We start from the raw sequence: 24,402 nt of genomic DNA on the forward strand, positions 1-24,402 counted from the left end.
TATAACTTAAGATCTAATGTTAATTTTTTTTCTCCACATAGATGTTCTCTGGTTCTGAAATGTACTAAATCAGATGTAGTATTTCTGCTGTGCTTTTAATCAGAGTGTCAGAGTAGCTAGCTAATAGCTCAGAGGGTATATGACAGAGGGCGGAGTCTTTAGCTTCTTTGGGTACTTTTGTAGCGACGTGAGAGGCTGCGGGTGACAGAGGAATGACTGTGTATTTCTTTTGTATGTTTTCAATTTCTTTTAAGAAAACGATTGCTGTTGAAAATGCACACACATCCTCTGTACCACACCAAACTACTCCTGTAATTCATGTTCAACCAGAGACATAGCTAAAAATTCTGGGCCCCATAACAAAATGCCACCTTGGGCCCCCCTGCGTGGCTTTATGCCCCCCCCCCCCCACTCCCCAGAGCGATATAATTTGCCAGCCGTGGTAGGGGAGTCCCCTTGGTAAAATTTCGCATTTATCGTATATTGCACAATGTGTAATGTAACTAACTTATTATTTGATGTACTCAAGGGCTCCAGTAGTGCCAGAGAATCCATGCCCCTCCACCGCCCCTGGCAGCGGTCAAAACTTCTCCCAGATGGTGGAGCAGCTGAAGGAGGGCGTACGCCACTGGAACCACGTGGTCTTGGAGGACCCGTGTACTTGCACGGTCTTCATAAACCCGAGAACACTGGATTACCAGGATAGAACTCCGAACAAGTGGGAATGGCTGCAGTTTTTTAAATCATCAAAGCTGATTTCATGCGCACGCTCGTATTCGGGGTTAATTATTCTCCCTTCCTGCAGACTTAGTGGGGTGCTTTAGTGCTGGGGGGTGGGTGACTAGTTAGTTCTTAGTTCCTTTGCAGGGTTTATGGAGAGATTTACCTTTGTATGCTTTTTAGCTAACTACACAATGGCTTAATATTTAAACATCCGTATTTTTTTTTTTTCCCCCCAACAAACATCATTAGTAAATGGGATACAGGATTTATTACAGCCATGTCTAGCATTAGCTCACTCCCAGTGCAAACATTTTAGTATTTTTAAATGTTATGATGTATGCCGTGTATGACCCAAGATTTATGGAAGCAATTAAGGTGAATTTCAGTGCTTGAGACAGACTGATTGTTTGTGTATTTTGCAAATTTATATTTGACATACCAAAGTGAGTAGTGACTAGTGTTTAGGAGACAATTTCACCTTGCCAATAACACACAATGTGGTCTGATATATAGAATATCCATTCTGTGTGTCCGTACATTGTCTGTCTTGTTCCTCAAGTTGATGGTTGTGGTATTCATAGGTAATCTTACTTAAAACTGCTTAATTCTAATCGAACGTATACATTGCACTTTTTGTGCCGAGTTACATGATTTTGCATGCATAGGTAATTAAATAGTATGATTTACTGCGGTTTTTACTGTTTTCTATAGACTGTGGCGGCCCTGTTCGCAGACCCTGATTGCACTGAGTAATATTTTGGAACGCAATCTAATTGAGGAGGCTATGGAGAACGTGGCGGAAATTAAAAGCTCATAGAATGTCCCGGAAAGGGAAAATTGCAAACCATAAGTACGGCCATTCACCGGAATAATAAAAAAAGGAATGTGTGGTGTATATGGTGGAAGTGTCCAGCTTTTTAGTCCGTGGCAGTGAGGGGACATGGAGAGAATCCAGTGGAGAGCTCACTGGGGATTCAGTGCCGAAAACTGGGATCGGGGCCTCCTGCCCACTCACAGGGGGCTGGGGCTGCGCCCCCGTGATTGGCCGTGTCGCCCGGGTGAAAGGTGAACCTTTCACACCCCTACTTTAGTTTTGACACAGGTGCACTGGAGCAGACTCTCCCTGTGTCTTTGTACCTGGCAACTAGGGGTAATATAATGGAAGCGAAAAGGTGGTTGCGGAAATTGAGGGGGGAGGGGGGGGGGGTTTAACTGCTTGGGTCATGGGCCAGCATGGTGACTGAGGACGGAGACTCAGGACGGGGAGTGTGTCCCGGCAGGGCTGGGCTGCAAAACATCTCAAAGCCCTGGTCACGCGAATGACCTGCCCCAGTAAATATCCGGCTGAATAAGCTGGTAGGGTTGTTAAAAAAAAAAAGAGAAGCCATAATGCCAGGGGAATTCAATTTGATTAATAATGCTTGACTGTTAGAAAGAGGGGAAATAAGTCCAGCGCTGAGGCGTGTAGCTAATTTTCGGAGTTACTGGCCGTTTCGCTGTCCGTGTTTATAGAATTAACGCAACAGCACGTGTTTTCTCCCTTATGCAGTTATGTAACATTGCGTATGCCATCATTTTTTTCCTACCCTGTACATTCTTTAATTTTTGTAGTTTTTTTTTCCCCTTAACTCTTTTAAAACTGTTTCTGGAGCGTAAGTACTGATATTAAGCCATAATTCCTCTTTTGACGTGTAGCGAAATCTATTGTCATGGTATTTTTGCGAGATACACAGTGGCGTCTATATCAGAGAGAGACAGAAATTACGTTGCAGTCATGCAATACGATCTTTTTAGATGTGTTAGTATGTTATCAGGTTGACAAGGTCATAAAACGGATAAGGGAGGTGTATGTTATAATGGATAACTGCAATAATAATAGTTTAATGGGTCACAGCTCTAGATATGGGAAAGGCGAGCGGCAATAGAGATGCGCCGTTTGCGAGCCAGGCGTGAAGGTCACGAATACGATGGCACCCTTTGCACGTTTCTTAAAACTAAGACGTAAAAACGACGCATTTTATATAGCATTTTAAAACCATATTAGTAGACCTGAAGTAAATGTCAGGTGCACTCGCTGACCTGCCGCAGTCCAGAACAGGAGTCTCCACGTGAACCGCAGTGGTTTACTAAATTTTCTTTATAGCCATTAGATCACGTAAGAAAAACAGGGCATTTCAACGGTTCACTGACGGGAACAAAAAAAAAGTCCCCGGCTATGGTTCTTGGCGTCTGCGGCTCAGGCCGGCGTCAAACCGCAAACCCTGCAAAACGAATTTGGTCATGATGTACTGTAAAATATTCAGCGCGACTATTTATAACATGGATGGATCACTGCGAGATGTGAAATATTCTGTCATTCTGCTTGAACGTGCGGATCTAATAGACGTTAAATTATGTTTATCCGTAGACTTACACTTTTGGGACCGGGACAACCGGACGCAAGTCGATTTGGCCGTATCTCGATAGTTATAGGATAGAGGCAAGTCATCAAATACAGTACTGTAATACACACACAGTACTATACAGGAAATAATAATGTAAATACACAATCACAACATTTTATAACAAAAGGCGATACACCGGCTAACGTCCTACTACGTCCAGTTTCAGGCGTCGCTCCATCCTTGTGTGTTATTTACTGTGGATTTCGGACGTAACTCAACAGGGCGTAAGTCGACGGACAGGCACCTGTTTTTAAAATATGTAGCCTATCGCATTAATTTCGAATGGGAAAAATTATTTTATAATATTTTATTTTACAGTTCAGTTTTTAATTAGGTGGGAAAATTTAAGCGACCTGGAATTTTTCTGATACCATGCATCTTCAGTAATAGAGATACAAAGAGACACGTTTTCTGTAAGTCTATAGAATCCGAATGCTACAGCCGATCACGTAAAACGAAAGGCTTGAACAAAAAAACGTATATTTTCTCTACCCTTGCTCAATAGCTCGAAGTGTGGTTTAGTCTTACACCAGATGCCTGTCGATAAATACTCAAATATTTCAGACAATAATAAAAATTACAGTATCGCCAGTGTCATAAGGTTCCGTTTTCCACTCAAGTATTATCTTATTTAAAACACTAGGCTAATGCCTCATATTTTGTGACGGCATTGAAATTATTTTCTAAAGGAATTGACTGTTGCAACATAATTAACTTTTATTTAAAATGATTCAGCTGTTGTCACGAAAACAAGGTCATGTGACTTAGAAAAGTTATTTGACCGTTTCGGTTTAATATAGGTATTGTTTTTATTTATTGGTTTGTGTTTACGGTACAAACTCGCCAATAGCGCAAAATACAAAACGAGCAACAGTTCAGAGGTAATTGTATTAAGTGTCCAATAATCATCTTTTAAATAAATATTAGGCCTGTCAAATCAACGGCTTTTAATAAACCAAAGGTCACTATTGTTACAATAGTAATAGCATCTTTACATTGTAAAAATAGGCGTAATTGGTAACGAAAAACAAATGTTACTTATAACTGATTTTCTCAGCGGTGTCAGCAGAAACCGATTTATACCTTTATTATGTAGCATATTTTAAAATTAGCTGTTTTAAGATGGCATTAATTTTTCAGGTGGTTTAATTGTGATGCACGGAAAACGCAATGGTACCTTTAAAATGAATATCTGGAAAATCGGCCCTTCGCCTGAACTTTATTAAAACATTCTGTATTGCAATAAACATGTTGATAATTTCCATTCACCTTTTTGGATACAGAATAATCGATTTGCTTATTTCTCCTCTTACAATAATATCAGTTTGTACAAATCACGTTGCACTGGAGTGAAGCATGCGTTTTTTTCTATTAAGACAAGCAAAGAAATAAAAAAATACGTCAAACCAAGCGCTGGAAGTTGTTCCACAAATACATGACGCCGGCTGCTTCGTAAAATGTGCGCTTTCTGCACGTAAAAAACACACACACAGACACAAAGGGGAAGTATAAAAATTTACATACAACAGTTAATTTCTTTTACCATGTTATATCCGTTAAAGATTTAAGTTTGTTTATTAATTTTCCCCGTCCAACAATGATAGCAAGATTCAAATAGTTTAAGTCTTCAAAGCAAGCAAGCTAAAGGTCGACAATTGTTCCTTTTTCCGTATTTACAATGTGACAATGTAACAAATGTCTTCACTATGAAATCCAAAACATGGATATTTTGTTGTGCAAGTTTATAAGTAATCACATAAAACCCGCATAATCCATTTAAAACGACTGCAACCAATCCAGTTGTCGGTTTGTGCCATCCGCAGGTCCGCTTGTGATGTTTAATTTTGTCTAAAACGTCAACTGTTGTACTGACAGGCGTTTAGGCCCGAACCTGGACTTTGCAGGCCACTGTATCCAAAAGTAGGGTGCTGCTTAGATTTCAGTCTCAGCGTGGCCAGGCTGGAGTTACAAGTGTCCCGATACACGCTGTAAGAGGAACCAGGTGGTCCGTAAGGGCAGGTGGACGAAGACATGGCCGAATTGATCGAGGAGCCGCTTATGCCATTAAGATTGCTGATGTTGTTCAGGCCGGATGCAGGCATGCCGGGCACGGCGGAGTGACCCATGCCGGAAGCCATGCTCATGGAAGAGATGGAGTTCGGCGCCGAGAACATGGATTGGGAAGTCAGCGGGCTCATGGAGTTGAAGAATGGAAAGTTTTTCGTGGACAGCGGGGCGGGAGCCAGTGCCTTATTCGTCCAGTTGTTATACGTGTACGCCGGGTACATGTCTTCGTAAGGCTGCATCAGACCGCTGAACTGCGGCAGGTAGCTGTTTTTGCACAAGTCCATCTGCTGGTTGCGCTCCCGTTTCCTCCATTTCGCCCTGCGGTTTTTAAACCACACCTATGCGACACACAAAATTCGTATTAATAATTTACTTAATATGGGATCCATTGTGTCGATGTATCACAGACCCAGTGTGTGCATTTTCATAAATAAACACGGGGGCAGTACTTATAGGCGATGGCAAAAGTCGCCTAATAAATCTATGTAATGTGTTACAAAATTTAATTGGATACAATGAGCACCCCCCACCCCATTTTCAAAAGCCAGAAGTCACAGTCAAAATACAAAAACTTTAGTTATGATAGATTTTTTTTTTGCAAAAATTTAAACTTGTCAGTGTTAACTTTCCATTTTACCGCATTTAAAACCGGGCATGCAACGCTTCCTTGAAGCACGTAAAATTCTGTATGTAATATTATATACACATATGTAATATACATATAATAGTTTCTATACGTGGCTTTCTGACTAATGTAATTACTATTTTAAATCATTTAAAAGTACACCCTTTTTAAACGGATTACACGATGTGTGTTAATGTACAGTGTAGGCTAATTATATAAAATCTGGTAAATGATTCTTTAGCATTACATTTGCATGTTATTTTAATTCGGTGATCATGAGTAGAATGCCGCGGTTTTAAAAGCAGTTTACATAAATGCATTTTATTCCGCAGGCAAATTTACAGCGCAGAACAATTAGGGCCTAGTTGAACGAATACGCAATTAAAGCGCAACTGATACAATCAAGACTAGAACTCTTTCACCGGGCCACTATAGGCCTGTCTACTTAAAAGATTTGATCCAATGATTATCTATTGTAATCGTCCCAAATACTATTTGCTTCTTAAATCTGTAGTGGCAACGTAAATAAATTCTGAAAACGAACAGCATAAGTGGCGATAAAATTGTACGCCGTCTTTTTAAACTTTATTTATAATTTATATAGGCCCACATTAAAATTTGCAACCATAAGCCTACTTAATGTTGATGCAGCTGCATGCTCTTGAATGAAAAACTAAGTCCATGTAACATATTTTAATACTAACAGGCCTACCTTCCATATATGGTATATGCCATTTCCGCAGTTCATATAGTAATATATTTCACTGCTGCTAAGTTCAGAATCAGAATTTCCGACATATTTGGTCCGAGGAATTCACCACTGTCTACAACACGGTTTATATAGCAGGCCGAAATCAACGGAATTGTGGCGTTGCAGATCGTACAGACTAGAAAATGGATTTGTTTTAGACTTCCCTGGGCCGCAGAATCATGTTAAACATACGATTAGCGGAGCCTTACCCGAACTCTGGCCTCGGTGAGATTAGTCCACACGGCTATCTCCTCTCTGGTGCTCATGTCCGGGTACCGGTTTCGCTGAAATGTGGCTTCCAACTCTTGCAGCTGCTGGCTGGTGAAATGCGTCCTCTGTCGCCGCTGTTTCTTCTTTTTGGGGTCCTCGGCCGTTCCATCATCGCTTCTGTGCTCTGCGAGCCTTTCCTTGTCTAAGAAACAGACGTACTCTCGCTGTTTATTTCACTCCGATTACAGTTCTCATATATAATCGCACCTTTACTGAGAAGTAACTACACTGTACTCCGTTTGCAAAAAGTAGGCCTATATTCTGAGCAGCGGTCAAAATGACTGTTTCCATTTTATTAAATACCAGGGTGGCGATTTCTGCATAGCAGACAAACATGCAAAATACGCCATTAAGAAAATAACATAGGGGGACAATAAAAGCAATTCAACATAACCGTGTTGCAAAACACGGTGAGATTGTGACAGTTTCTTAAATATGAACAGATTTACAGACCTCGGACTTTTTGACTTTAATTTACCTATTAAATGTCAATATACAATTTAAAGTGATACCGTGTAACTTAAGCAATGATTAAAGTTACTTTGCTTGTCATTTGCTGTTTATTGCTTTGTATTTATCCAAAAGTTGATTCAGATAAACAGAAAAAAAATCGTAAATACCTAAACAGAAAGTCTACTTGCATAAATAACTTGATTGGTTTAAATTAAGTATGCATTTTGCAAAGTTTTGTACATATTTTCAAGCGACGTGTATTATCATTACTCATAATTCCACTTGTGAAAATGTTACTTATAATAATATTCCCTGACTACACGATTTTGCAACAACATTTATTGTTCATTTTCTGTATGTTTTAAAAATAATGTGGTATTTATGTTTTCAATGTATGTATTTTTAATATTACATATTATTTTATTCAAATAATCAAGTTATTGTAAATTTACTCGTGTTTTGCATTAGTAGGCCCCTTGACTGCTGGTCTCTTAATAATAGGCTACAATGATACTTTAGTGTGAGACATACCTGTCCTGCATGCATAGATAATATATGTTAGTATTTCCGCAGCATTGCGGATAACTCATAGAAATTCGACAAGGAGTAATAATCGGATGATGACCGTACCTGCAATTTCAGTATCTGACGATTCGCTGCTGGAGTTATCTAACGTTTCGCGTTTGCTGCTGGAAGTCCTGGGCAAGTGGAAGGTGGAAGCCATGTCGCGCGCCGGCTGGGGTCTTACAGCCTCGGAGATTCTGTCCAAGTTCATACCACCTTAATGAAAGGATGATGCTGCATTAAAAAGCAGGCTCGCTGTGAATATTCTAGCTTAACTTTTTTATTTAGAAACTCATCTAAACAGGCGATTGAAAAAAAATCTTCTCGAATACGGTCGTTGTAGCGAGGGCAACTTGAATTTTATTTTCGCATCGATTTCCGTCCGACTTTCGCCGGCGAACGTAATTAATTCGTACAGCAATGACGGCAAGTACACTTCCAGTTTGTGTTGCGGAGAGAATGGGCTCATCCCTTCAGAGTTAAAGCTGTCTAGCAGGAAAACCAGCGTAGATCCACCCATTTTTCCTATTAAACCTCCCCTATCGCAGAGGAGGGGGTCCCACCCACAAACTACGATCAGTCTAATCCGTCTGCAGGCAAGAGCACTTTTTGGATTTGTCACAGAGGAACACAAGAGCGAGCACCGCTTTACGTTACTTGTGAAACTCCCGAAGAAAATGGGCCTTTTATTCGGGCATGTTTGAAATAAGCCTAAGCGAAGTGCTACGGGCAGCTGGGCGCGCTTGTATACACACGCACACAATGTATATTCGGATACGAGCTGAATCGAATAAACACTTGCCGTGACCTGCCTTGCTATGTTTCGATGTAAAAACATTTCGTGTAAAATACAGTAATTTATACCCTAGTTTAGACTGAGAACGGGAAAAAAAAATCTTGCCTGGAAAAAGTAGTCTGTATCCATTAGTGCAATTTCGTGAAATGGCGAATAAACGACGTCTTGCAATTGACGAGTTAGCATAATATTTTATCTATCACAGTTAAGAATATAATTGGTCAGTAATAAATTGTAACTGGCCATGTTTTAATGGTTGACCACTTTCCTGGCTCTCCGACACACACACACACACACACACACACACACACACACACACACACACACAGGCGCCCACCCACCCTCAGTATACGGGCGTTAGATTGAGGTATACGTTCCATTGTTTCCAGTAGTAAAAGGTGACCTGCCAATCATGTGTCCATCAGCCTAAGCAATCATAATGAATGCTACTCAGATTTTCTCCCCAAAAGACAATATCTGCGAATTTCGTTCACTTCAGAAAATTAAGCTTTTTAGGAAACCACTTGTTAAGAAATAACTTTATGTCTGACCACAATTTCGCCTTAGCTCGCAAATAATTATCTAAATAAAAGTAGTGATTTTAGTAGTCATATATATTTGAAATAATAAAAAAATAATTAAAATCATTGGTTCTTTTGGCGCCTCTTTTGCCCCACTAAGCTAATATTCACAGTCCAGAATAGTCATACGAGTCGAATAGTTAAACTTCGATTCAATTTAATTACAATTTTAAATGTATAATTGTCACATTGTTATCATTTTGAAAATAGCCATTTTCCTAAATATGTAACATTGTGGACACTAATAATTGTGTGCGGGATTTCATAGCTATACATTGGGAACATGCCTGTTGTAGGATATTGTATTTATATAGTATTTTTATACCGATTGTAAAAGAATTAAACTTAACGAATTTCCCGCAAATGTTGTTACTTTGGTGTTGTTTTTGTTTCACCTACATATACAGATGATGGGATACTTTCGTTAATTTTAACCACAGCCCAAATCACCTTACCAACCTTACCAGAAGAACGTTAAACTTATTAATACTTAAAGCAAAAGGTATTTATTTAATCAAAATTACAACTGTGAGCGTATAGTTTACATAATCTCAATTTACAGAACGTTAATGCCAACGTAAAATTTCCTTTGAATTAAAACCTGCACCTATATACGTAAAGTCTGTAACTGTAAGTAAAGAAACCCAAATTTGCCTGAATCTGATCTGCGTTCTGAAAGTCTAAAGACAAAAAAATAAAGGTGCAGTTGTACACTTCAATTCTGAATTATTCGTTTTTATATTCCCTTACTGAGCTTAATTTGAAACAGCGGCTCCTGCTGGTGGGAAATCATTGTAAAATGTAGTCGTTATCAAAGAATGCCAAACTAGGGATAATTTTTGTGCACGTTAAGCGAAAAACGCACAATTTTGCTTCCCTTGTGGTACAAAATCTATACATCTCCCAGCTGTGCTTTAATACAACATTTTATTGCAACCTACGTTCGCTATATTTGTCAAATTATAGGAATATTTAGTGAACTGTTTTAATAAAATTGCATTTAAAAAAGTCAATTTTTGGTCCTTATTTATATAAACCCATTCTTAAATTTTAATGACCTTTCCTCAGCCTTTCAGAGAATTTTATTTTAAATTGAAACAATGTTCGAAATAACTACAAAACGACAAGGCCGTTCATTATCTATTATATGCATGTACATTTTACGCGACTGTTCTATCCAAGGCGACTTAAAGTAGAGAGATCGGTTGTAATTTATTTGCATCTTTTGAGATTTGAACCAACGGCCTCTGAATTAGCGCAATGCGCTCGTTGAACTACCAAATTCACTATGTAGTGATTATTCTTTATTATATAGGCCTATTCTTATTTGCAAATAAATATGTAACAATCATGCTGCCGATCAACATGTACTCGGTTAGTTTTTATGTGTCAATGGATTTTTTTGTTTTATAAAAGAAATAGCGCCGTTTTTTTTTTTTGAATACCAGTGAGATCATTTGGTTGTGTCACCTTAGAGATGATTTTGCGGCGATAACATTTGACATTGAGTTTTATTTAACCAGAAGGAAACCTTGAAGCAAATCTACGGTTCAGCACGTTAGCCATCGCTGACACGTATGGGGGAGGTAAAGGTCATGACCCCACAATATTCTCCTACCTTAGATAACTTTTTACTTACGTTTCAAAATGTATTATTACTTAAAGATTAAATCATTAGAAAACTGACAAGAAAATTACCAACGTATTAGCTTCAGGACACGCACACAAGATTTCATTTAATTATTGGTTAATTAACATGTCTACGTAGTACAGAATAAATTATTTTCATCCTGCAAGGCGCGCTTTCGGGGTAAATTCTTCGCTTTATTTCTAAACTGTCCTATAGAAACAACGAAGCAAGTACATTTATTATTATAAATTTAGTTATTGATAATCGAACTTTGCTATTTGTCAATGTTTTCTATGTCAGTTTGATCAAACAAAACACTTTCTAAATGCTATTAAAACATCCACAGGACATTTTTATTCCCGATTTACGTGTCTTTCGCTGTCGAACTTTTACATTAACGTTGTGTTCTACGTTATAATTTCCCCAATTAACGAATTGGCCTGCAATTTTTCAGTCTATGAAAAATACAAACAACTCCGCATTGTCAAACGTATAGAAGTACATCACTGGCAAATCTAGTTTGTAACATTAGTTATACTAATATATTGTTAAACACAGAATTTACGTATACCGTCGCCGAACGATGCTTTTCCTGTTATTTTGCTAAACGACCGTATGTTCAGTTCGCGTAATTTTTATACTTTAGCACCAAAGATTTACAGTCCCGAAATTTATCCATATAGTAAAAAAGGGGATTGAATATATTCTTTTAATTATTATTGAAATGTCACAAGTAAAATACTGTTGTGTGTTTAGTGTCTACAGGTCTAGTAGGACATGACACTAATGCATGCACCATATTCAAAGATAACTGTACAAAACCACATCCAGTTGTAATTTTGGTTTCAAGAATAAGGCTTAATTGCTACTCTTGTACGAGCCCAAGTAAATAAACGCAAACGTCAGCCGTATCAATAAATTTATTCAAGTCTAAGGGATGTCTTTTACTGTGTGCAGGAACAACACCCTGTGAAATCTACTGGCTCCTGTGATTATAATTTGGAATGGAACACGTATGTGTTTAAAACGATTAAAGTAAGATTATGAAATACCACACATTTCATTATGAAAGTGTCACCCCATCATATAACAGAGATTAGCAAATAACAGCAGATGGGTTTCGATAATACGGTTCCTTCTAGAGAAGGAGCTTTGCCTTTGATCCTCTGTGTCGTGATAAAGGCGGTCTGACTGTCTCCGCTCCAGCAGCCGACGCTTCACTTGTATCTCCGCTAACCTTTTCGACGGTCGTGTTAATTAATTATAGCGGTCGGATCAGTTCTTATGATCAGCTGCGACAGCAGCAGAGATCTGGCAGGTGGCGTTAACTTGACAGATGTTAACTAGCTTAGACTCCTGTAATTCTATTCGGTCGTTTAAAAATAAACCTTTCTGTAAATGCTTTGCTCATTTACTGTGGTCGCCCATATTTAAGGTTTACAGTAAAACGCATGCTTATGAGTTTTCCTTACACCGCTATTTGACAACGACCATTACGTATGCCAATGATGACACTGTTTATAGTCATCATTATGCAGGCTATGAAATCAAGCGAATAGCCATTATTTATTCACCTGTTTACCGTTCTTGCCCCCGTGTCCCATTAGGTCAAAACAGAAAAAACAAAGCTCATAAAATCTACATAACTTTATACCAAGGGCATACACAGACGTTTTGGCCGGACCTTGTAAAAGCGGGTTTTATTTAATGTGGTTAGTTTTTCAGAAGGACGGATCGCATTGCAGAGAACCAGCATTTGGTTTAGGAAAAGATGATGCTGTTCGAGATTTAATGTCAATAAACATGTTTCGTATTAAATTAAACAACTCACGTTGTTTTTCGTTAGGATCACACATGGCGTCGCATGCGATTTTATTTCATTAAACTTTTTTTGATTCTCCCCCCCTTATTCCCTTTCCAGTCTTTAGCTAAAGACAAACTAACAATAGCTAGCGTATTTGTGCTGGAAATAAAATCAAACAAACATGCCCCACAACCCGAGCGTAATTCCAGATGGTCAGTAGCCGGCTTAAGTTTAATGCTTTCATGTTCTGCTGAAGATTCCTGTATCTTTGGGAGCCAGGACCTCTCTGATAGGTCTGATACACCTCAGAACTTGTAATACAGCGAAGGCCGAAATATGGGACATGCAAGCCGTTGGTAAGTAGGTCTACATGTTAGAGACGTATCCGACTGACACAACCGAGTTATTAGGCAAAGACTGTACTGTTAGTCTAACATAGGAACTTTTCTAACTTAGCGTAGCGACGGATCATGCATTCATAATTGAAATCTTATAGTTTTAGGCAAGGAACTTAAACAAACGGGAAAACACACGAACAACGTATCAGCAACGGCAGAACACAATGGGAAAACATGTCTAAAACTGAATAACATTATGCTACCAGACTGGCATTTATAATAGGCCTACATTTAACTTAAACATAATGATGTCAACACATTTAGTAAAGCACTAAAGATACGTGTTTAACAACTGATCAGACTACAAATACTAAAGAAGTTATGATTATTTTTTATTTGCGGCCTTGTGCATGGCAAATGGTGAAGGTACACAACAAACAAAAAGACCAACGCCTGCATCTGAAAAAGGGTATATATTTCGGTTGCGTGGTGCATAGTGTGTAGTAAGATGACACAAAATAACAGTTAAACATGCTGTAATACCTGTATCCCCGCAAGAGATTATATTCTTAGACAAATTTAGTTCCATTCCAAATGCCTGTAACACAGAATAACATCAGTTATTTGCCATCAACATAGCATCGCTTACACGCCTTCGGTATCAGCTCCGGTCGTTATTTTGAATCACAAAGACAGCATTGAAATGTAGGGAAATAAACACCACAAAGATTCATATACTATAGATACATCTATTTGGCAATCATCAAGACCGATCAATACACTTTAGGAGTATATATGTTTTTTTCCATTCTATCTAAAAAATACAATAATGTGCTATAATTGGTGCATGAATCAACAGTTAGAAACTTCCCAGCTAAATATTAACTTTAAAAAAGGATAAATTGCACTCTTGGTGTGATTACTTCCTGATTTTACCCCAGCGAATTAGTCGGTTTGGTATGGGGTTTCTTTAGTTTAAATGCAGATAATATAAGCCTTGCCTGTTTATCTTTTCGTAACATATTCACGCAACTTCTCTTATCTGTAGGAATCCCTGTGCTTGTTTAATGTCGACAATAAATCGCGACTCTACGCTGCTGCTCCCTGCTTCAATCACACACGCGCATACACCCGCGCTGCTGCTGTATAAACACAAAAAGCTCTTTGAATCTGTTTCATCTACTTCTGACACTTGACTTTTGACATCAAATATGGTTTAGTGGGCCTTAAAGATAGACAAAAGAGACATACATTTCTGGTCGCATTTACATTTATATATTTAAAAGCACTCATTTACCAAAGCAAGTTTCAGATGGCTGTATTAATAACGACGACTGTACATATAATCTAAATAGAATACACTCGTAAGTAGTGGGCCGGAACACGTTACGGTTTTAAAAACAAATTAATTTACAATAGATTGTTTTACAGCAACCAAACAAAGGCTTTTTACGTGATATTTTTTCTTGTTTTCCGCGTTATTTCTAAGACCTTTCTGAAATTCATTATCAGAATTACTAAAAATGACGAAAGACGTTACTGTTCTTTGCCATAAAATTACATTTTGGTTGCGACAAAACGAGAATTTCAGTTCGCACGTTGATCCCCTGTTGTCTAGTTTACTTAGCGCCGGGGCTTAACTAAGACATCAACAGATATGGAATAAAACATCAACTGTAGTCGAAGGTGTCTTGTATAATGAGGTACATTATCGAGTTAATTACCTATATTCTCATTAATCCATCTCTCTATGTTCTTAACGATCTTTTGTGCAAGAAATTATTTACTTAACAACCGGAGTCCTTCGCCGGACTCTTCACTCTCCCCGCGGTTGACTTTGATACTAAGGTAAATATCAAGCCATGAAATTGCTGCGCCAGGACAATCTGATACATGGATAAAGTTATCTGATTCCCATATTTCAAATCTAATACATTTTCAATCTAAATGATGTCAATATGGTATTCAAGCCTTAACTTATGGCAGTCGTTACCTCCGCGCCCAGCCTGAACGACACCAGCTGAATTATCACCTTCAATTCGTTAGATTTTCTACGGCGTTTAAATATACGGGCAACTTACCCGATAGTTCCCACCACAGAGAATTGATGTTAGAAATTTGCTTTCCCCATGCAGGTGTTAAATAGATCCAGTGACGCGCAGATACGTGCCGGACTGATCTATGCTCTTTAATGCAGCGCCAGTGCTGTACGGGGTTTTCTTTACAAGCTGCCTCTCGCGCTCCAGTGACGTCACGCGGGCAATTCCCTTCTGCGTCCCCTTTACCGGCTGGTAATATGTTGCAAGTCTATGTTCCAACAAGTATCGTTTTAAAGGCTATGGACATTTTGAACGTTGTTTTCACTATTAAACTATAACTCTATATAATACTATAGCATCTAATAGCTACAGAACAAAAGTGTTTTGTATAAACACACACACGCACGCACACACACATATGCATATACATTTTTTTGCACAGATTCTCATGCATAGGTTGGCTTATGGAAAATTCAGTCTATCTACAGACTATATTTGGGGTTATTTGTATTTAATGGACGTAACACATTAAAGTGTCAGAATAATATCTGATGAACGGATATGAAAACATTATTTTAACTATACTAAGCGCCCACATACACGAGTGTGTTCATTGCATCATATAATTTCTTAGTGTCCATCTATACAAATGTCCAAAGGTACTTTTGTGTAACCTTGATTTCCCTATGAATTCAAATTACATAACATTATATATGTACATACATATATAACACATAACAGGCTCATTTTATAACGTGCTTCTAATTATAGTTTACAAAATATATCATGTGTCACGTTTGACCCGCTTTACTGATATGAAAATACTATGTCTTTTGGTCTAAGTCTCATATCAGTGTATCTGTTCTGCATCCATTGAATGTTACGCTTTATTCACCCGTTGCGCATGAATTGAGAGGTAAAAAATAACTGTTTGATTATCAATTACTGAAACAAGAGCTGGAACAACCGCAATATCATTCACTGACCGACTAAACCCGTTGAGTCGGAACACTCTTTATGCATTTGAGATAACACTTCTAAATAAGTGACCATGTATTTCATGTTAGAATGCAGTTAAAAACGCAAAAATCTGAGCAGTAAAAGGTAAAATAACCGCCTGAATTAAAGTTTGCAAATCTTTCGACAAATCCAGTCGTCTTTAAAAAAACAAAAATGCATTTATTATAAGGACTACAAAATCGAATGCTCCCCTTTTATTGCTCATACTGTTTATGAGATATGATAATTTGTTTCGGAAATGTAGGCTGCGTAAATGCAGTATCATATTAAATCACATTAATGAAACGTATATGGAACACTGACGATAAGTAGTCTGTATTATAGTTTTCATTTGGAGCCATTCCCTAATAAATATATTATTAAATTAATAGAATATAATTTATGCAATCCATGAGAGAAAATTTGGGAAATTTCAGAAGTGTATTATGGGGAAATTAAACGCCAATTTCAGTGCTTAAAACAGTTACTTTTTGATTTTTAATTAATATATTTTATTTATATATTTATTTAGACAAACGCCTTATAAAACAATATGCACGATTTATCGTGGCCGCACAACACAAAACTTTCTAAGTAAGTTATATAAAACCACGGAACTTACTTTTAATTGACATGTAAATGTTTACATCTAATAAAATCAGCATTGGATGAAAGAAAAATAAGATGAAGAAATGCTACATTCTAAATATAGACGATTTTTGAAAAAACTTGGTTTCCTTTAGACATGAAATATTAGAATTTATATACTGTCTTAATCATCTTCTCGTCAAATGACCTTAAAAGGGTCATTTTACTTCAGCGACTATATTTATCACGCATTTAAACAATAAGAATTCATTTATGTTTCGTCAAGAATGGCAGAATACTATTCCATTAATTTGACAACCCATCGCTTTAAAACAGTAATTCAGTTCAGTCGCAGTTGCTGGATTTCATGAACTCAATATCCTATGTCTCAAAATTAAACCATTCGGAACTGTTACATTACATGTTTATTATTATTATTATTTTTAATTTTTATTATATACATCAGAAAAAACTACTTCTAATTATTTAAAATGAAAAGTTTATTTTGTTCTTAATGCTAATGATTCGTATTTCACAGTACTTAATTGGTTTTCCAGTAAAGACATTTTCGGTGGTCTTAGAATAGTTTCATTTTTAAACTATATGTATGATTATATAACTTTGTTTTCCAGATGTTTTACATATATGGTATAATATTTATGTACATTTAAATGGATTGCTTTCATTCCGCTTCCACGTATTTTTCCTTTCTGCAGTACCGTCGATAAGTAATAAACTAACTTACGTCCGAGGCAAAAACAACCATACTGTAATAAATTGTTTTCGTAATACAGGTATTGGGCAGCATAGAAGCCACATATTTATGGCAACCACTCCTGCATTACGAATAGCGTTAACTCATCTTATTTTGCCAGAGTTATGTCTGACCTCGGAGACATTACATCTTAAGGTATTTAGACTGGCATGAAAAAAACAGCTATTTACAGACCGTTCATGCGGAAGATGTTGCTGCCAGTGTTTACTACAATACGATCAGAAAATTCCACCAATACAGGTGTACACATCCCAAATGCAAGAATGATTTGAATTGTTCTTGTTTTGTTACTTACATTATGTGAGTATGTGTGTTCAGGGTGTGGTGGGGTAGGGTGGGGTGGGGTGGGGTGGGTGTGGGGGGGCTAGCTACCATTTCACTAAATGCCCCTGCTTTATAGCAGTGAAAGGAACAGCAAAATAGATTTAAGGTTATGTCCCCGTTCCCCCTTTACGGCTGGCCAGTAACTTTTTTATGAAGAAAAGTAAAAGACAGGGACCTCTGGGGCTGAAAAAGCCCCCCCTCCCATTCTGGAGGTCTGGCGGGGGTGGGGGGGGGGGGGTTCAGTAGCACAGTTTCAGTTTCAGGTCTTCTCTGGTCAGGTCAGTTACATTTCAGAAGATGACCTCCGCTGAGTCTTATACAAAGACGAGCAGCAAGAAATACACCTTAATTTACACGAATGAAATGTTATATAGAAATGTCATGTTAGGCACTGGAACATAACAGATTTTTTTGTGGTATAGACATACTGCACAGGCACTCTTGGGAGTGTAGAACATGTCACTGCACAGGTGCTTCTGGGAGTGCCTGGCATTTCACTGCACAGGCGCTCTCGGGAGTGTAGTATATGTCACTGGACAGGCACTCTCAGGAGTGTAGAACATGTGACTGTACAGGCACTCTCGGGAGTGTAGAACATGTCACTGTACAGGCGCTCTCGGGAGTGTAGTATATGTCACTGCACAGGCGCTCTCGGGAGTGTAGTATATGTCACTGGACAGGCACTCTCGGGAGTGTAGAACATGTCACTGTACAGGCGCTCTCGGGAGTGTAGTATATGTCACTGGACAGGCACTCTCAGGAGTGTAGAACATGTCACTGTACAGGCGCTCTCGGGAGTGTAGAACATGTCACTGTACAGGTGCTCTCGGGAGTGTAGAACATGTCACTGTACAGGCGCTCTCGGAAGTGTAGACCATGTAACTGCACAGGGAGTTTTGGGAGTGTAGAGCATGTCACTGGACAGGCACTCTCGGGAGTGTAGAACATGTCACTGGACAGGCACTCTTGGGAGTGTAGAACATGTCACTGGACAGGCACTCTCGGGAGTGTAGAACATGTCACTGGACAGGCACTCTCGGGAGTGTAGAACATGACACTGCACAGCCGATTTCGGAAGTGCCCGGCATTTCACTGCACAGGTGCTCTCGGGAGTGCCTGGCAGTTCATAGCATTCACTGCACAGGCAGTCTTAGAGTGACGATATCATCATCTTTTTCCCATAGCATCTCCTACTTAGGGTCGCAGTTAGTGACAATGTAACAATACCAATCATAATCATAACAGTAATCATAATAATAATAAGCTACAGCCACCACATTATAACAGTTTACAAAACACAGTTTAGGCTTTAATGGTAAGCCGTCATGCTGTCTTGCTGCCGTGGTAACCTGTGCATGTAGATACAGGCTCTTCTCTGCCGATCTGGCATGAATGAACCGTGCTGGCCGCCGCGGCATAAACACGCTCCGTAATGACTACTCCCATGTCATTATTACCCAGTAAACGTCGTAATTAAGCCGTGGTGGTGTGCACGGTGCTTTCCCTGGGGGTGCAGCTTTGTCACTGTGTAAATAGATACTGCAGGTGACTCGTCCTGCCGGGGGAGGCTGCGACAGACCAGATCGTCTGTTCTGACACACGGGTGAGCACAGGATCTGCCTGTGTTCCGGCACATTTACATTTGAAATGAAAATGAAATTAAGCTTTATTTGCTGTTTACCTGATACTTTTATACAAAGTGACTTACAATTTATGTGTGCCCCCTGGGATTAGAACCCATGATGTTTGTGTTGTTAGTCCAGTGCTGTACTTGTTCAGCTATAGTAGCTCTATATACTGTTGCCACATGTTAAGAGTCTTGTCCAATGGACATGTGACTGTTGTGCCAAGGATGAGATGGGATTTGATCCTGTAACCTTCTGCTTATTGACACAGGAGACTAACCCACTGAGCTACACACTGACCCCCAACCTGGGCATGTGCTTGTGTGCATGTGATTGTTTACAATGGCATGTGTTAATCCAGCTGGGAGCATGGATATTGAGCAACGCAGCCGGTGTGATTATGAAAGCTGTTAAGCAGCTGGGCTGGTGGAAGGACTCGAAAAATTATTACAGACGGCGCGGCGTGATCTGAAAACGCGAGGCGCTGCTGGCCGTGTTCTGTGGCAGCCTCACTTTGAACGTGACTGATGCCCGGCCCACTTTCTTCACTGCTAGCTAGACAGAGTCTCGCCGGTAAATCACTGCAGCTATTTTATTAGCTGTTTCGTGAGACTTTGAAATGCAGAATTCTCTCGCTTTTGGGGACCGGCCCATCACATGGTGTCATGGGTTTGTCCACGCGTATGCTGTGAGGTCAGTGACACTTCCTCTAGGCTTCGAACCCAGCAGCCGTTAAACTGAGTAGGATGCCATCGCTGTGTGACTTTCCTCTGATACGCTTGTTCCAGCGTACCCTTGGTGGTTATATGGTACTTCCCCAGTCAGTATAGTGCAGGATCGGATCCTGGGCCCCTGTGAGGTGGTCAGTGTTTCGGTGACATCGCACCAGAGCATTCTGGGAGCTCGACTCATGGAGCTCGACACTCCTGACAGCCTGACATCTGCTTTCTGACTTCCCTGGCCTCTCGGCTCAGCCGCTCCAGGCCACAGATTTATGGCAGGCTTTTCTCTGGGAGCTTAGCTCCGCCTACTTTCCTCTTCTCTCCACCCCCCACCCTCCCCTCCCCCACACCTGTTATTATTATATTATTGTTCTGAAGCAGCTTCCATAGCTGGCGGTTTTGATCGTTATTCCTCCATGGAGGTGGACGTTGTGCTAGAGGGTGGGGGGGGGACACCAAACGGTTTCCAAAGTACCAGGCTTCCAATACTTTGACGATTATGTTTTGGGTTTTGTCCAGCGCAGCAGTGGGCAACCTAAACTTCCAGTGAGTTACTGGGTTGTGCATTCTGTATGTTTTCCGATTGATTTAAGTCTTCTCATTTAGAATATATGGGCCCCCTGTGGAGTTGAGACACCTGAGGAAGCTCATGTCATACCTCCCAAGGTTCAGGAAACTATTTCAGAAAGTGTGGAGATGACGTTACAGGTGGGACCATCCCCCAGACACTAGGGGTGCCTGGCATGCGGCAGGTGAGAGACGAATGATTTAGGGACCACTGAAAATCGCTGGACCGACGGCGGGTTAGCAGTTAGCGTGGGTGGCATGTCTCTGGAACGTCGTGGGAATGGATGGCCACCGTGGATGAAGACGCCAGCATGTTGGAAAATGTTTCCTTGCACTGGCAGATGACCTAGCGTGCGGCTTCCTCACGCTGGCAGCTGACCTAGCGTACGGCTTCCTCGGCGCCGGTCGGCTTACGCCTGGCAGTTTAAGTGTGGATGACCTCATTCTGGGCCGCTGGGAAGGGAAGCCCACTTTGAAGGGCACCCGCTAATCTTCTCAAATCTCAAGCGATCTCTGCACACGAGAATATGGACCAGGAAGCAGTAGCTAATTTGGGTTTCATTTGCAACTGCCTCCCGCTGCCTTTCCAAACGATTCAGCTGGCAAAGGCAAGAAAGGTCGCGGTTGGAGGCCAAAATATTTTTTGTTTGTTTAATATCCCAGGTACAACGCTGATAGGGACACGGTGCATTCTTGGCCTTGGCATGATTTCCCATAATTCTCTTTTCGAGATTTGCCTCAGCAGGTTTATTTACAGAGAGTGAAATATATACATAGGTGTAAAATACATTTGACAGGTGATTGATGACCTGTAAGTGTAACAACAGCAAATGGGCAACTTGTGGTTCACTGTGATGCCTTTCGGACTTGCTGGTGGTCCTTTTTTGGGGAAAGAACGCACTCGACTCACCTCTTTGCATTTTTTTGTTAAAAGTACATGAAACTGACGTTCTCCTGCTGCCGGTGGGGGGACTTTCGGGGAAAACACGGTGGGACGGAGAGCGATTTATTGTCTGGCCTGGGAATTCCACATGCTGCAGACCTGGGAATGTGAAACGGGAGAGAGCTGGAGGAGCGAGCGAGCAGGCAAGAGCGTGGCGCTTTTATCTCGGATGTCAGATAAAAGCGGTATCTGTGCCCGTAAAGCTGCTGCCGGGGTCTTTAGCGCAGGGTCACTTTATTGCCGTCGCGGTCCTGCGGCCTTCTGGCTTCTGATAAAAATCACCCCAACGCCGAGTAAATGAGAGGCCAATAAAAGTGAAGAAAAGGGAGGAGGACAGGAGGAAGAGCAGAAAGACGGCGCCTAGGAAGGGCCTACACCCACCCCCCTCGCCCCCAGGGGTGCCCAGGCCTGGAGTGATGGAGTAGGAGAGCCGCCGTGACTCTGGTTAGCCTCAAACGAAGATGTCCCCATCTCAAACGAAAAGTGCACCCCAGCTTTGGAGCTGCGTTTTGGGGGAAGTCAGCTTTCTACCCAAGCATTTTATGTTGTTGAAACTGTTAAGCTTATTACGCTGATAAGGTGGTGATCTAGGGGGCGCTCTTCCACCCATGCGCTTCCTGGCTTGAGTGACGCAATCTTGCCATTAGACCCGCTGAACGGAAGAGTATATTTGGGCCGGAAGGCCATACAGCTGTGGCCTACACACGGTGTCTGGGTGCAGGAGTCTGCCGAGACGAGACAGATGACTGCTGAGAGCGATGACTGACGGTTCTTGCAGACCCTGAGGCCGTCCACGGCACTGTGTCCAAACACAATGCTTTGTTTGCCTACTTAGTTAAGGGCTTTTGTCCCTCTATACACGCCCCCCACCCTTTTACGAAAACAAACGTGTGCGGAGTTTGTTCTGACGGACCACCAGTGCTGGTGTGTGCGTTGTATGTGTGTGTGCGTGATAATACCTCCCACACACACACACACACACACACACACGCGCACTGGGAATGCACGTGTAAAGATAAGATGGCATCTAAACAGCCTTCGAAGTTGAAGTTAAAGACGTTGGCCCCTTTCAGCTTCCAGACAGCAGTGTTCCTTTCCCCCCCGGGCGTACTCTCCGTGGGTGTGTATTTAAATATCACAGAGTATTCAGGACAACCAGGGATTGAAGGTTTTCCACACCCGTGTCAGCAAAAGTTCAGTAAAGGTGAATCAAAGAGAGAAAAAAACATCCTAGTAGTGCATGAATATCATGAACCCAAGCAGAGGACTGTTTAGGCAGTAAGTGACTAAATTTTGGGAGTTGCTCAGCAGATGTTTGGGACCCACGGCACTCATTCGGTGGCAGCCGAACGTGCCGAACGTTTTTCGGCGTACAAATCGTAAATTTTAATTGCGACGGGACCTTTTGTCGCTAGATGCCTACACCTGATGTCGCAGTGCCGGTTAAGTGTTCCACCACGTGTCTTCAGTCCGAAGCCCCGGAAAGCCAGTGGAAATCGCGAAAGTGGGGGAGGGGGGAGAATGGGAAAATGTTCGAGCACCAAGCAGTCAAAGGTTATCCAGAGGATCTGGCTTTTTTTTTTTCAGTCGTCAGCCTAGACATAGTCAAATCTTTATGGGAACAGGTCAAAAGAAAACCCATTCGCTCGTCTTTCCAGTTTGTTGGGGTTGGTGTTTGAAAGTGTGAATGTGTAAATGGCTTCATTGTGTGAAATGTTGCATGGACTGTTGGACCACCTGATTGTGAATCACTCTCCTGGTTAATATCTAAATGCACACATATTGTTCACATCCTATTGTGTAGGAGGCCTATCGTGTGCATAACAAGTAGAAAAGCCTGATATAAAATCCCTTCGATTTCTGTTCCACTAAGACCTGCATCTCATCTATCATGTCTCCTGCCTCGTACTGAGCGAATTTTGCCTCCGGGGCTTGCTAAAGCGACCGGTTAAGCATTTCTTCTGACATAGATGGTTGAATAGATGGATTGATGGATGGAGGGAAGGATGGATGGATGGGTGGATGGATGTACAAGTGGATAAACGATGTAGGGATGCGGCCGACGTACCGTTGATGTTTGCCGAAGCGACGGCATGGCATCCCGTGTGACATGCACCAGCGGCACGCGCACACCGACTTGCCAAACTGGTCATGTGACCATTTAGTGATTTGACAAGAGGTGAGAGAGAGTGGCGTGATATTCCTTTGATATGTGGTGACGCGGCACCAGCGGGCAAGGTGACACTGCGGGTTTGAGATGGGCGCGGTTCCCTCTTGGTGGGGGCTGTGATGTCAAACACAGGGCAAGTCACCTGACTGCCACTCATAGATGGAACAGTGACATTAATCCACATACCATTTCAGCAGCTTCTTAATGGCTTATTGCTGATGCGTATTCCTGAAACCGCTTAAAGGACATTTAAAAAATATAATGGTTCCATTAAATGTTACTTTTTCTATTTATTCACTATTTAATTTTCAACGTGTCCTTAATGTGCATGCTGGCTAAATAAGAAATTGTGTTGAAATTATAATTATGTGATAATAATAATTTCAATGCAAGTTAAAGAGCTGATCATTAATTCTTATCTGTCATTTATTTTTCAGAATTTTCAAATATTTTCAATTTTTTGCTTGCTAGTACTCAAGTGTATATTTGTCATCACGCATGTTCAAAATATATGTTATATTTTATATATATTGTTATAAATTTTACCACGAGCTGCCAGAATTTCCAGTGCTTCCATTTAACACAGGATCCAGTTTAAATGACA

The 24,402-nt window shown here is 40.6% G+C and overlaps 1 protein-coding gene across 3 annotated transcripts; it reads right to left on the reverse strand.

Annotated features, from left to right (window-relative positions):
• Window positions 1–4,366: 4,366 nt before the first annotated feature.
• On the reverse strand, window positions 4,367–15,261 carry LOC111860775 (pituitary homeobox 1-like). 3 transcript variants are annotated; one of them, XM_023844775.1, is made up of 5 exons: window positions 15,128–15,261; window positions 13,590–13,644; window positions 7,964–8,113; window positions 6,820–7,022; window positions 4,367–5,572 (listed from the first exon to the last, which is right to left on the reverse strand). In XM_023844775.1, exons 2-5 carry the CDS (start codon window positions 13,633–13,635, stop codon window positions 5,024–5,026), a joined length of 948 nt encoding a protein of 315 aa, XP_023700543.1. In that variant the 5' UTR covers window positions 13,636–13,644; window positions 15,128–15,261; the 3' UTR covers window positions 4,367–5,023. The 3 variants fall into 3 exon arrangements, with proteins under 3 accessions (XP_023700543.1, XP_023700546.1, XP_023700544.1); XM_023844778.1 differs by lacking the exon at window positions 13,590–13,644; XM_023844776.2 differs by lacking the exons at window positions 13,590–13,644; window positions 15,128–15,261 and having other exon boundaries at window positions 7,964–13,479.
• Between the last annotated feature and the right edge of the window lie 9,141 nt (window positions 15,262–24,402).

Source organism: Paramormyrops kingsleyae, chromosome 24, assembly GCF_048594095.1.
Source record: "Paramormyrops kingsleyae isolate MSU_618 chromosome 24, PKINGS_0.4, whole genome shotgun sequence".
Taxonomy (NCBI): Eukaryota; Metazoa; Chordata; class Actinopteri; order Osteoglossiformes; family Mormyridae; genus Paramormyrops; species Paramormyrops kingsleyae.

Coding starts and splice junctions, on each gene's coding strand:
- LOC111860775 (XM_023844775.1), bottom strand. CDS start 13,635: ATGGAACTAAATTTGTCTAAGAATATAATCTCTTGCGGGGATACAG. Junction 8,114..13,589: donor AATCTCTTGCGGGGATACAG/GTATTACAGCAT, acceptor CCTTTCATTAAG/GTGGTATGAACTTGGACAGA. Junction 5,573..6,819: donor TCACCGAGGCCAGAGTTCGG/GTAAGGCTCCGC, acceptor TGTGTCGCATAG/GTGTGGTTTAAAAACCGCAG.